This window comes from Poecilia latipinna, unplaced genomic scaffold (genome assembly GCF_001443285.1).
Source record: "Poecilia latipinna isolate Pla-1442-1.1 unplaced genomic scaffold, P_latipinna-1.0 Scaffold2661, whole genome shotgun sequence".
In the NCBI taxonomy this organism is placed as follows: Eukaryota; Metazoa; Chordata; class Actinopteri; order Cyprinodontiformes; family Poeciliidae; genus Poecilia; species Poecilia latipinna.
Window position 1 is genome coordinate 64,136 of NW_015115277.1, and position 13,899 is coordinate 78,034.

At 41.9% G+C, this 13,899-nt stretch overlaps 1 protein-coding gene across 1 annotated transcript; it reads right to left on the minus strand.

Annotated features, from left to right (window-relative positions):
* Nucleotides 1-821: 821 nt before the first annotated feature.
* Nucleotides 822-13,689, minus strand: LOC106938659 (rho-related GTP-binding protein RhoE). The gene is made up of 5 exons (XM_015020787.1): nucleotides 13,376-13,689; nucleotides 13,084-13,171; nucleotides 4,715-4,824; nucleotides 3,467-3,601; nucleotides 822-3,152 (listed from the first exon to the last, which is right to left on the minus strand). Exons 1-5 carry the CDS (start codon nucleotides 13,646-13,648, stop codon nucleotides 2,904-2,906), a joined length of 855 nt encoding a protein of 284 aa, XP_014876273.1. The 5' UTR covers nucleotides 13,649-13,689; the 3' UTR covers nucleotides 822-2,903.
* Nucleotides 13,690-13,899: the final 210 nt, after the last annotated feature.

Sequence of the window (13,899 nt, forward strand, 5' to 3'; positions counted from 1 at the left end):
ACCTGGATAAATGCTTCATGCTTGCCGTCATAAGGTGAAGAGTTGTGCGTCTTTTATTACCCACGTTTATTTTTCACCTGACAGACCTGTTTTCCTGCCACTGACAAGCCAATGCATCTCACTCCTTATGCATGTGATGAAGTCACTGAGTGATTTATAGGATTGCTGGGTGAGCAAAAGCAGTTTCCATGCTCGGTAGCCCCCGGGAATTTACCAGGACTTGTACAAAACCGTCTGCATCTAGTGATACTTTAGCCTTATAAGTAGACAAGACTATTCAGTCTCACTCACAGAGAACTATTTGTTCCAAGCAGCAGTGACAAAACCTGCTTTTCACAGTGACGTCTTGACCATCAAGGACTCAAGTTCAGCTTGTTTTTCTGAAAGGAAACAGTTGTCACTCTGAAGAGGTTTATGTTAACACTGACGAGCAAAATAGAGCGCTGTATAAACCAATTCAAGTACTTTGCTTCAGATTTGTTATGCCATCTGATTCACAGCCAATCTAGCTTTGCCATGAATTCAAGTCAAAGCTTGACGTTTAGTTTTCTTTCAGCTCACAAAACCGATAATTTTTAAACAGCTTGTTCTAAATGAAATCCTCTGAAATAAACAAAACAATAAAAAGAGACAGGCTTGTCTCTCTCAATGTCAAATCCACTGAATACAAATGCAATTTTTTCCCATTACACAACACTTTCTACTATGTACATACACAAGAAAAATCAATGTACTTTACATACATCTGTTGATATTAAAACACCATCAATCTAGACAAGTCCATTACCATTTCAGTTACTTCCAAATAAACAGAACAGAGAGCATTTTAATTCATTTTATTTATTCTAAAAGGGAAAATATATAATTCAATAAATATCGTGGCAACAACATTGGCAAAAGACATTTTGAAGGTGACAACATTCAAGAAAACATGAGCGTACACAGATAGGACAGGCTGGAACATGAGGATAAGAGTTTGGGCAAAGTGCTGCAGAATGAGACAGCACTGATGAGAAAAAGCTAATTTTTATGGCAGTGACTTCAATTAAAAGTGCATCAATGCCTTTAACAATAATTGACAGCAAATATTTCAGACCATCCAAACAAAAAAAGTACAAATTATCAAATTATTTGAGTCATGTTTGGGTAGGAAATTATTCCAGCTAATAAATGTTAGCTAGGCAGCTAACATCCCAACAGATTTGGCTGTACACTTACAGTGGAGAACTGCTGAAATGGACTAGTTAGCTAATGAGTGAGCCAACTAGCTAATTAGCTTAAAGGCTAACAGGTTGTTACTGCCTGGAAACAGTCTAGCCTTCCTAGTTCTAAATGAAACATATTGCAAAATATATTCAAAATAAAAAAACTTAACTCACAGTGGCTAATTGATGAATGTTGGCAGATGCTAGCTAACGGCTAACACTCCAAAATCCTATCAGTTGTAATCAGGAGCCATTATTTGCATTATGCCATTTAGAGGAATCCCTCAGGCACATGAACAGTTTGCTGAAATTCAATTGTAGCTAACAAGTTAGCTAACTAGCTAATTAACTCATTGGTAAACATGCTAATGGGCTTTTGCCACTCAAGAATTGTTGGGCTCACCTTTATATTTTTGGATTAAGGTTCAGCGGTTCAACACATCTACATGGCTACAACTCCTTCCTCCATTTTGGCTTGTAGTTTTTTTTTGTCTGAATTTGAGTTTGGAGTAAAATCAAATGAGCTAATTAGATAATGCAGTTCTAGATTCAAATATACAGACAAGAATATTTTATTTTTGAGCAATGGTCAAGTAGATTATACTGGGAAAACAATCTGAAATAAGATGCTAACCAACTCGGCAGACTGTTGGCTGCAGCACCCATATTGTCATGAAGTCTAAATTAGCTAATGAGTGAGTTAAAACACATTAGCTTAATGACTAAAAGGCTGAGAAAATTTTACTGCTTACAAATTTAAGCCTGGAATAAAATCCACAAAGAAATTCCTGTTTGGATTTTACAGTTTGAGATTTGCTGATTATGAACACTTTGAACCCATTAGCAATTTCAAAGTTTTGAACATGTAGAACCTGTGGGTTAAGCTAAACTCCAGGAAGTTGAGATTTTTGCACAATACTTTCAGTTTTCTCTTGCTACATAGTGGTGAACCTATGGTTCAAAGGTTTAAAATCTTCAGTCTTACTTCAGAAACTGTTGGTTGAGGTGACTGAATGCAACCATTGGAAGAGTGAGGATGAAACCAACAGAATCAGAATAGAAACAAAGATGCAGTTGCACACCAACAACTTCACATTTAACCAACAACAGTATCAGAAACAGGGACTCCTCTGCACACACACCGACAGTAACAGGAGCAGAGGTAAAAGTGAATCAGTTCCAAACCACAGTGATGAGTTGAAAGCCTTAAGTCTTTGAACCTGCACTTTTTTTTTTTTTACCTTCATAGGCCACAGCTTGCCGGAGCTTTGGCTCCCAGTCAAAAGACTGCATGTTCTAAAACCCTTTAAATGTGATGGTCTCTTAATGACATCACTCCTCCTGCTCATTTCCTGTTGGTGAGGAAAGCCTTGACTGCATCCGCTCTGTCCTCAGAGGAAGCGGGTCTCCTCCCAGAACTGATAGCCAGCTGACTGATAGCTTCCTCCTCTGGTGGGACTGGTGGTAGCTGAGGTGGGGGTACATCGACTGGGACGCAATTACTCAACGAGTTCTCATTGGAGCAGAATATTCCAGTAACACTTATACGAATTGAAGCTTATAAAAAACCCCTTTCCAGACAACTAGGGGTTTTTTAGCATGCAGGACAGGGCTTTGCCCCTAAGCTCCCTGCTTGCACTAATGCGCTGTCCTCATTTTCTTTAGTCTGATACCCCCCTCCCACCGCAGTCTGACAAGTCACATGACCGAGCAACTTTTGGCTTTGTCCTTCCGGAGATCCGTGGAGACGGCTGCCAGGTCAGGCCGACTGGGCATGTGTGAAATCCTCTTGTTGGCACGCACAGTCTTGCTTCGTTTGGCGTTTTTGCTGTTCTTGTTGATGCAGGCCAGCGTGGCTACGTGGAAAATGTCCCTGACGCTGTTTTCCGACTGCTGGGCCGAACACTCGATGTAAGGCGCTGAGATCTGCTTGGCCATGTTGGAGCCCTGGGAAGAAAAAAGGTTTCAGCATGACCTCTCCCAGCATGTGAAAGCTAAGCTACTTGCTAGCAATGCTAACCATGCTAAATGCTAGTAGTGTCAATTCTGAAATAATTTTGTCCGTCTTTTCAAATAACAGTAATATTCTGTTAAACTGCAGAGCTGTGTAACAGAGACTGTCTCTCTCTCACTGTGTGACATCACCTCTAATTATAGTATTATTAATATTTAACAATCAAATACGGCAGAAAGGCTGGTAAAAACTCCTGTATGGTTTTCATCTAGTGCAGGAATAGAAAAGATAATAAAACACTGAATACCTGGTCATAGGAAACTGGGGTTTGTCGATGGTTGGACAGCTCTACTAGGGTACCAAGGTCGGTGCGCAGGTCCGACTTGCAGCCAACTAACAGCATCTTCGTGTTGGGACAAAACTCCTGGATCTCCCCTTTCCACTGCAGAAGACAAACACTTTGAGATCACAGAGTATTTTAATCAATCTCCCCCCAGATCACTTGACCGATTTCCTCTGTAGTCTCAAGTTTAAAACTTGTGATTTAACCACAACTGTGGTCAACTTGAGTATAAAAACACCTTTGCTCATGCAGGTCAGAACGTCCTGACTAGAAATCCCATGAGTTCAAGCCCCACAGTCAGCTGGTCTCTCTGGTACGAAGGTTAAAACCGGCACTTCCTGGAGCCCCCAATGCTTTGAACCTGGGAATGGAGCTACAAGTAATCCCCACGTTTCCTCCTGAACAATAAATGCTCTGATCGGTTTGGGTCGTAATCTGGGGCTAATGTGCTTCAGGGCCGACTGACCAGAGGGTCAGAGGATCAAGTTCATTAACACGTGAAGAGGAAGTTGTTTTACACAATGCAATCATCACTTGACTAAATGCTAAAGTCTTGAGGTACAACATCTGACAAACAAGTCCCATAAATTGTTGTTGTTTTTTTGCTTTTTTTTAAAGCTATTTTATGTTGAGATAAGAGATTTTAATCTGCATTTTTAGACCCTAAACTAGCACTGAGAACTGAGGTTTTGCTTTTCGGTTTTCATCCCCTCAGGGGGGGATTACATTCCACATTCTTACTTTAAGCCAAATAAACAAGACGTGGAACACTGGCGGACCTTGACGCGTGACCTCAATTATTCAAAATGAGCTTGCCATCAGTGGAAGCGCACAGATGACTGGGAAGCATCAAGCTGTGTCTCGGTTTTGTCATGCAATGTTAACAATTTTAGAAAAATGTGACTGGCTTTGCACCAGACCAGACCGGACAAAGTTGCTTTCCAGAAGATCGGACCAGACGACACATGGTAGTCAGCAGGGAAAAGAGTCAAAGGTTGACCACTAAGCAACCTCTTGGGAGCTGCTGGTGTTTAAGCAACATTTGAGTCTCTTGAGAGACTTCACCTTGTCTTTATTTGTAGCCACATCTGATCTCATGATGTGAAGTAATGCCTTGTGAATGCAGACGCTTGGTTTTGTTGAGCCTCATCGTAAGACCGGTTTATTACACCCAGACTCTTCAGGTTAAGTTTGAGGAAAGCGGCGGCGTACCTTTTTTAATACGCTGTCGAGGGTTTCGGGACGGCTGATGTCGAAACAGATGAGGACTGCGTCCGAGTCTGGGTAAGACAGGGGCCTCACGTTGTCGTAGTACGGAGATCCTGAAACACAAGGACAAATCTGATTTGTCATTTCTCAAATACTCTTTAGATTATGAGTAGTTTAGATGTTGTGGTCTTAAAACACTTAAAGGCTTTAACAAAATCTGCAGATATGTGTACAAACAAGGCGAAATCTCTGCATAAAAACTTGACACTATGTCATAATTGCAATTCAGCCATAATCCATAGCAACAAGGAGAAAAACAAATAGTGCATTAGTAGAAAAATGTGCTGAGTACCAGATGAAAAGAAAAAAAGAGGTATAGAAACTGAGAAGTTTGGAGTGAGGAAATGTCTTTGTTAAATTAAAACCATGTGTAAGGAGACGCCCATCTCTCAGCCAGACTGAAACATTTCTGGCAAGGAAGAGCGAGGACGGGAGGAGGGACGACCGAGAAGTTAAGGTGGGTCAAGATCACATGACAACAAGAGATGACCACAGGCACCAAGCTGCCAAGAATCCTGGGAATTTTGTTTTTGGTAACTCAAGATTCCCCTGGGATATTTTTTTCTTCCTGAATATTGCTGTGAGGAAACGGCAGGAATGCTCCATCAAATGCAGAAAAACAAACTTCTGCATTCTGGGAGGGATACGGTCCCGAATCTAAACAGTGGGATAAGGGGAGACACCGTTTCAAACAACGCTTTCAAATAAAGCTGATGTGTGCAAAAACACGGATATTCTGTTTCTGCTTCCACTTCTTGTGTATAACCTGGACTTGACACTGATTTATTTATGTATGTCTTTACTGGACCTTTCTAAAGAACAGATTTTAAAAGGGCTAAGACTTGAGCGTTTTAGCCTTTCTAATATTACAAGCGCAATAAGCCCAAGGAAGAAAAACAAAACAGCAAACAAGAAATAAATCAACAAAAATCCATCTAGGCTTGCTAACTTTTTTGTCAACGCTAACCTGAAAGTTAGCAAATGCATCACAAATGTATCTAAAACAGATATTTAGCATTTCACCAAAACTCATTTGTGCTAGCTTCTGAACAACATTCACAATAAATAAAGTTATTATGTAGTCAATGAAGCAGTAATACTCTAGTTCTGGAGTCAGATTGTCAAATGAAGCATTAGCCTGTTTGCTAACAAACAGTTTGAACACTACAGATGCTAAAATGCATCATCAATGGCAAAAAGCAAGAACCAAACTCCAGGATAAAAATAGTTATTCTGCACCAGTTATGCAAACACAAAAACACTTCAGTTTATATACAGTATTTCACAAAATTACTGTTTTTAAAAGCTAGAAATGGGGAGTAGAAACAACAAGCTAACAGTTAAGTTTTACCAGCAGGTCAGTAGGGATATTCAAGATTTTTAAAATTTGTTATTCTGTTTGTAATGTTAAATGAAGGCATTCATAAACTCCAAAAGCAGACAGTGTGGTTGAGATTTTCAAATTTAAAGCTAAATTTCTTTCCACAGGTCCACACTTATTAGCAAACATTTGCCAATTGGCATTATGGATTAAAATTTACAAACAAGTTCTGTATTTTTTAGCAGCAATTGGGTACTAAAGACAAAAAAAACATATCTTTATTTTTCATTTTTCTTCATGAGAAACCTAAATTGTCCCAACTAGAACCCATCAGCCATCACTGACAATCAGAACCAGACTGCATTGAGTCTTTTTTTCTCTCAGTCTCGGACAAAATCAGTGGAAAAATAAAGACCTTCCAACCAAAGGGTAAGCTGTGGAGTCAGCTGACATTTTACAATGATTTGAATATTTCTCATCAGGCCACATAAAGGAGTCGCATATCAAAGCTGCCGGGTGCAGAGCGTGAGGTCCTGAGGCATCCGAATATGTCTGCACGTTAAACTCCAGATTACTCTATTAAAACATTTTAAGTGCAGCACAACATGAGCGGAAAAACATGTGGAATGCTGAAGTATGCAGCGCGGCATCATAAACTAGTTTGGGGTCATCTTTCTGCCAGCTGGGAAGATAAAAGGCAATTCCACTGACGACGCACCGCAACCTGGTGACCGTCGCAGCGTAATTAGCTCCTGTCATTGTTCTCCCACAGGATCTCTAAATCTGGAAGGGTGACGAGGACCCTAACCCTCTTCCCCCATTCGGTCCTTTTCCACACGTTTTCCTCACAGCAACGCAATCCTGTTGTGCACAACTAACCACACAAGAGAAAACAGATGCTAGGTGGCCAAACTTCCACTGTGGTCCTCATTAGGAGCCGACTGTTTTCCACAGCGGCGGGGACAAGAGGCTCCACCTAATGCTGCAAAGCAAACCAGAGTCTCTTCATGCAATATCCAAACTCACATGTTCTTTTCTTTTAAATACTCATCTTTCAGATTACATTTTTGCTTTATCTCACATACAGATGTGAAACAAGCCAGATGCATCAGACAGGCTGGAAGTCTGGCAGCAGGTCTGCCATTTTAGCGCATAGCTAACATAGCTGTGCAGAACTGACAGGATGGTGATTGGAAAAAGGCGCTGAGCCCTGTGGGGCCACCTGTGGAAACAACAAACAGCGGCCCGACTCGTATTGCTGCAGCGCGCACACGTAGCTCCTCGCTAACTAACACACCAAGGACAAGAAGCAAATTAAACTGGTGTAACCTCAGCCAATACCTTGTGCGGTTGCTGTGGTTACGGAGACATCTGCCGCCGTAAATGCAGCCATTGAGGGAGGTGCTCAGTGTGAGCAGGTATGGCTCTAATGCACAGCGTCTAAAAGCAACACTTGGGGATTTTAATGCATCTTTCATCAAGTTTAGTTCACTTGGTGCTTTCCAGAAGTATGTGCACCCCTGGAACATTTTGTCTTGTTTCTGTTTTCTCAGCCAATATGTTTTCTTCCAGTTCACATCAAATCTAACCAGCTTCACTGTTCCAGCTGAACAAAAAAAAATCCACATCGCATGATGCTGCCACCACCGTACATTATATACATTTTGTGTTACTAAAAACAACTTTTAAGTACGTTTTACTCAGAATTCAAGTTTTAGTTTAATCTGGTTTAAATTCTGCAAAAAACAAAACTCTTATTTAGCACCTTTGCAGTCCAGTTATTAATTGTTTAATCCAGGAAAATTGTCATTTAATGTACAAATGATCACTAGAGCAGTACACTAGAGTACTGCTGTGTTATTGCAATTTAGGCAAACATTGCATAAAAAAAGCTGAAGTGGTTAAATGAAAAATATGTAGAATATGCAGATTTATTTAGCTGATTAATCAAAAATATTCGATTACTAAATTATTTATTAGTTTCAACCCCAATCTATGACATGAGAACCTCCTTTTTCTATTCCAAAACCCAAATAGGTGTTCTTATAGAACTGTTTTTAATCCCTAGTGTGCCAAAAATACCATCGTATTCTGGCATTGCACCAAATTAACAACATGTGAATGTTTCATGACAAATGCTTTCAAGAAAGAAGTAGGAAAAGAAGAAACAGCCTGCAAGGCAGTCCTGTGTTTCTTATTACTGCACTGGCAGGATTCACAGACACCGAGAGCCAAGAATCCAAAGACCCGACAGATTTTAATGTCAAGGTGTAACATCACACAGAGAATCTTTCCGTGACATTAGCCGACAGGAAGTGGAGTAATCTCTCCTAGGATCCCCGCGTTTCAGCTGACACACTATCCCCCCCATCACATCACCGGTCAGCCAGATTCCACCATGATTCAATTTCCCCCTCCTCCCTGGAAACGAGGTGGGGCTTTTAGTGATCCATGGCACTTCTCTTTCACTGGCCGGGTACAATAGCCGCCTTTGTAGAGGAGGAAGTAGAAACCTTTAGTCTCAGGAATGCCAGACATGCGGCTCCAATTTGCTGAGCCCAGAAATGTGAGGCGAACCAACGGTGGCTGGCGGGAGGAAAGGAGGTGGCAGCGTGCAGCGAGGAGCTTAACAGGGGCAAGAAACGGTCCCACACTAAGCTGTCCGGGCAACAGATGCACCAAACGCTACAAATAGACTCCGTTTGATTTGCTGACATGACAGCATGAACGTCACCTCTTCAGTGTTGTGTTCATCTGATTCCTGTAAACTTAAGATACTTTATAGTTTCTCTTAAATACAACATAAAGCTGCTTTCATCAACGTCGTCTTATAAATAATAAGTCACATGACTTGATATGATTTATGAGATTGGGCATGTGGGCAGATGCCCAGGGAGGCTTTAGAAAAGGGACACACAAACACTAGATTTAAAAAAAATACAACAGTAACTTTCAGTCAATTATTTTGACACTTTCCACACAAAAACTGTTCATGAGTAGTAACTGTAGTAATGTAAACACATTTTGAAACTGGTTCTTTGGATTTTGCCGTCTGCAGCTACAAAGTGTTCAGTCAGTTTGTCGTCGCCAAATGAAACAAGCAGCTGCTTTCAAAGCAAACACCCTGATTACTCTCAGCAAATGGCAAAATAGACCAGGCTACTAGTGAATTCAGAGGAAACAGAGCTAAGCCATGAGTTTGTTTATCATATTGCAACACTGGCGACATCGCAAGAATTTCAAACAAAAATGATCAAAGATGCTCCAATTGGGCTTCCGAGTCTGACAGCAATTTTCTTAGCAGACTTCATGTTTAACTGAGGTTTTCTTTGTATCCAATCCCTCTTGTCTGCAAGTTTATTTCAAACAGAAAGTTAATGATGGAAACAAGAAGAGATTAAGGAAAACATTTACGTTTATTGTAACAGACATTGTTATTACCATATTTAGCAGCCATATTGTGCAGCCGCCCTGATAGAAATACAGAAACTGATTTGTAACTTGTAGCTTGTTCAAATTACTTTATTTCATCATCGGTCAAGTGTTTTTTCAGTAACGTGTTGCAGTTCATTCAGGCTGCAAGAGAGAACTAGACTTTCAGGAGGTAACAGGAAGGCTAGCAGGAAACACCCAAGTTGTTGCAAACATATAGCTGACCTTTCTGATTGATCCTAAACTTTACTTTCACTACGTTCAATAAAGTAAAACTTTTGATTGGTGGATCACAAACTGTAATTGTAACCACCTGCTATGATTCTCAAATTGTTCCAAGGTGCGTCAAGTTGTCATTTTCAGAAACTTTCTAACCCAAACAATGTGCAGTCAAGGGTAATTGTCGCTCTTTATGGGAGCTGCAGATTGTTCTGGGATGCTACCTTTGATCATTTCTCCTTCATAAACTGAAGTCAGACCTCAGGCCTCCCAGGTTCCCCCCACCGTCTATTTCATCCTCTCAAACACCTCTGCTGCTCATTCAGACCCACTGGCAGATAGACAGACAATGTAAACCACTTCCTCAGCCGCTGAAAGAAATGAGAAGCATCAAAGCGTCCGCCGAAACCCTACAGACCTCACCCTGGGAGTGGAAAGCCAAAGCTAGCTCAGACAAGCTGGGTGGGTGTGTTAAGGAGGAGGTTGGGATGCGAAGGGGGGCAAATGGAAAGCTGCGCAACTGGCAGGAATTTACCTTAATGACCCAAATTACACCCATCACCCTCCCTTTTCAAACACTCGCACTAAAACACACTCCAGGCAGCTCATTAAGCCACTCACAGAACAAAGAGTGTCTTCGCATGTGGAGGTGTGTTTATATGACTTAGTCCTCATGTCTGCATGCTGGGCTTTGTCGGAGAGCGTGATCGGGGGTTTAGGGGGCTGCACCACACCAACACCAACCCGTCCCCATCCTCCCTTCCCAGCACACCTCAGGAGATAAGAGATCGATTGGATTGGCTGTGGCCGATGGGTGTCTCCACAAAGGGACCAGTCAAGCTGAAAGCTCCATCAATCGGTCACTGGAAGTGCGCGCGTTGGGTGTTGGGTGGGGGCTAGGGCTGAATGTAGGGGGGCAGGGTAGAGGTATCTTGCTCCATCTAAACCCCACTGATCTAATAGGAAACATACCCCCTCCTTCCTCCTTCACTCCTTTCTGTTTTATGAAGCAGAGAGAAAAAGAGAAATGACTCGGGGCAGCCGGCCAACAGTGTAATAAACCAAAACTCTTGCTCTGGACGGATCTCATTTCTTCACCCTTTTTACTTCCACAGCGCACACACCAGCTTGATTTCCTGGTTTCTCATCCAAAATTAAAGTCTCTCATTTTTTGTCTCTAATAAAGCAACAGGCAGAAAAGCAAAAAAGTCGACTTGAGATGCTGCTTTTGCTTCCCAGATGTACACAGTCAGGGTCTACGGGTGTTTTTCAGGTTCTGCCTCTTTCCAGGAAATGAAAACATTTCAAGTTGAATTCTCTAAAGTTATTCAGACGTCGCTTTGGAATTCCAGGCCCAGAGATCCGCAACAGCTGGCTGTCTGCTTGTCCCCGCCCAGCTCTCCCACACAGACCAAATGCTTGGACGTTTTCAACATACGCCCTCAATCACACCTCCCCGCTTTGCCCGTTTTCTCCAATCGCGCATCGATGGATGCAGAGTGTTTTGTTTACACGCTCAAAGTTCAACTATACAGGAGAATAAAAAAGGATGATTGAGGGGTGGAGAGGATGTATTGTGTAACTCGAATAAAAAAAAAGAAGAAGAAAAAAACGGGAAGTGTGGGAGGAATTTCCAGAATGTGTTCACCAGATGTATGAATTTGAGGCTTGTTCAGTTTGTGTTTTTAAGTTTATGATTTAGTGTGGCTCAGCTGGGAATCTTCCAGAAATTTCCCCTGGATTAAACAGTCACAGATGTTTCCCGGTAGATAAAAGGCGAGGTTGGTATGAAGGTTTCTAATCTGACATTGTGCAAACACCTCCTGATTCTGGAATCAAAGTGCAGAGGTTTCAAAACCACTAAACCATTCAGACGTCACAGCATTCCCATCACCTCTCAGACGATGGAGGCAGAGAGTAGATCCACATTTCCCTTGGGATGCTGCACACTACCAGTCAGCTGGCTGAAGCACAGCTGCTACACTCACAAGGACGCCAATGTAGCTGTATCACCAAACAACCAAGATGTGGAAACTACACTTCTTTAGAAAAATTTGCAGTTTAGCCACTGTAAACATCATAAAATGTTTCTTTTAGTCAAGGTATACAGTGAGCAAATAATCATCCTCATTACCTTGCTAATCTCAGCGACAATATGTTAGCAGCATAGCATAATTATTGCTTATCTGTTTAAAATAAAGCAATTTGATCATTTTTTAGCATTTGAAATGTGTGTCAATATTGTGAAACATGACAGTTTTACTCAAGGATTTAGTTTATAAACTAAAAAGACTTTGTAAAACTGAAACAACTGGGTCACAGCATAATTTAATTTCTCATTAACAATGCATGACTCTTACATGCAAGTAGATAAATATTTTAAGCAAAAAACGTTCATGTTTTTCAGTGTAAAATAAAAAAAAACATGTATTTTTTAAATAATAGCTGGTATAACATTTCCAAATTAATCTATTTGGGAAATCAAAAGGGCAATAATTATTCTTACTTCAGTCATAAATTATTTTATTTTCATACAAGGAAGCAGATGTTTGTGGGTTATTTAGCTAAGCTAGCTACTCTGTATTAGCTTAATAAGAGTGATGGATGCAAATATTATCAAGCAGTCCAATTTTTCCTCCAACGCCTTCTTTCAGGCAGCTCACCAGCAGTGTGCAGCAAAAGGTAAGGAAGGCCCAACTCCGGACCCAACCGAGAGATTTTTGTGTTTGTAAAGAAACACTGTAACTATTTACCAGAAAAACAAAAACAAAATAATATCAATCTTATTTAGTTGTAGTACACAGCTAGCTAACCACTGGATTATGTCACCCACAGTTCAGCTTCTAAGTCTAAGTGGCAGTTGCCCAGGGCAACATTAGAAATGGGGGCCACATAATATAATTAAGAATGGTTGACACCTCCAAATGAAACAATATGCAACTGCTTTTAAATGGATCAAAAGCTAATGTCATCTTTATCCCCTTTTATGGAAACTGAACGTGTACTAGCCTTCTTTCAGACAGCTGGCCAGCAGTGGGCAGCAACAGGTGGGGCAGGACTGTTTTTTTTCTTCACTCCATAAGAAAATCTGAGTCTCTCACTGAGAATGCGTTTTGAAACTGTAATTTATTATTATTATTATTATTATTATTATTATTATTATTTAAATAAAATACTTTGATGCCGGTAACCATTCTACATCTACTGGAAACACCCCGCCCCCGCTTCCCCGTTAATCCACGCAGGCGTTTGGGTGGGTGGACAGACACAGCAGGGCTCAAGTCCCCCGGCATGTTGGGACATGTCCTCAGAGACAAAACAGAGAGCAGATGCCGATTACCTGACGTGTCCCACAAGCTGAGCTCGATCCGCTGCGTTTCGATCTCAAAACTGGCCGTGTAGTTTTCAAACACCGTGGGGACGTAGCTCTAGAGTGGGGGAAGAAACACGCAGAGTGGGATGTTTGAGAGAGGACGCCTGCTGGGATTTAGACTTCAAAGAAAACCAGCGCTTCACTGACTCCAATGTTTTAAAGTCAAACTAAAACTACAGATGCATGCAACACACATTGCGCTAAGTTTGCCCTGTGTGCGGTGTTAAACGGGGGTCACGCATGCTGCTGCGGGTCTCACCTCAGGGAAGCAGTCCTTGGCGAACACGTGAAGCAGCGCGGTCTTCCCACACTGGCTGTCCCCCACCACCACGATCTTACACTTCACACTCTGACTGGGATCCATGCCGGATTTCAGAGAGGACTTCTGACACGGCCGTCTCTCCTTCATTGATCGACCAGGTCCAAAAACGAGTCCAGTCCTGACTGTTGAGACGTAGAGTGGGTGACTCCCAGTACTGCTGTCCCTGTCTCCTCTGCTGTCTCCGCCTTGCTCTGTGCCGGTAAATGCCATTTGGCTGTATTTATAAGGAGGCAGGAGCCAATAGCAGGGGCTCTCCTCCTCCTCCTCCTCCTCCTCCTCCTCCAGCCGGCTGCCTCCGCACCGCAGTCCGCCGGGAAAGCGCCCCCATTTGGATCACACAAGGTAACTAATAAAATATCCAGGGATGAAAGTAAGGGGGAACGGCAGGGTACTGCGTACCCCTAAAAGATCTAGCGGGGGTACGCAGTACCTGCAAGAGAGGGGAGCGACTGTCTGCTGTA

What these genes read in the sequence shown, in the direction of transcription:
- LOC106938659 (XM_015020787.1), bottom strand. Translation starts at nt 13,648, where the DNA reads ATGGCATTTACCGGCACAGAGCAAGGCGGAGACAGCAGAGGAGACAGG. An exon ending in CCAAGGACTGCTTCCCTGAG is followed by an intron (nt 13,172 to 13,375) that starts GTGAGACCCGCA and finishes CCCCCACTCTAG; the next exon opens with AGCTACGTCCCCACGGTGTT. An exon ending in CAGCTTGTGGGACACGTCAG is followed by an intron (nt 4,825 to 13,083) that starts GTAATCGGCATC and finishes CTTGTGTTTCAG; the next exon opens with GATCTCCGTACTACGACAAC.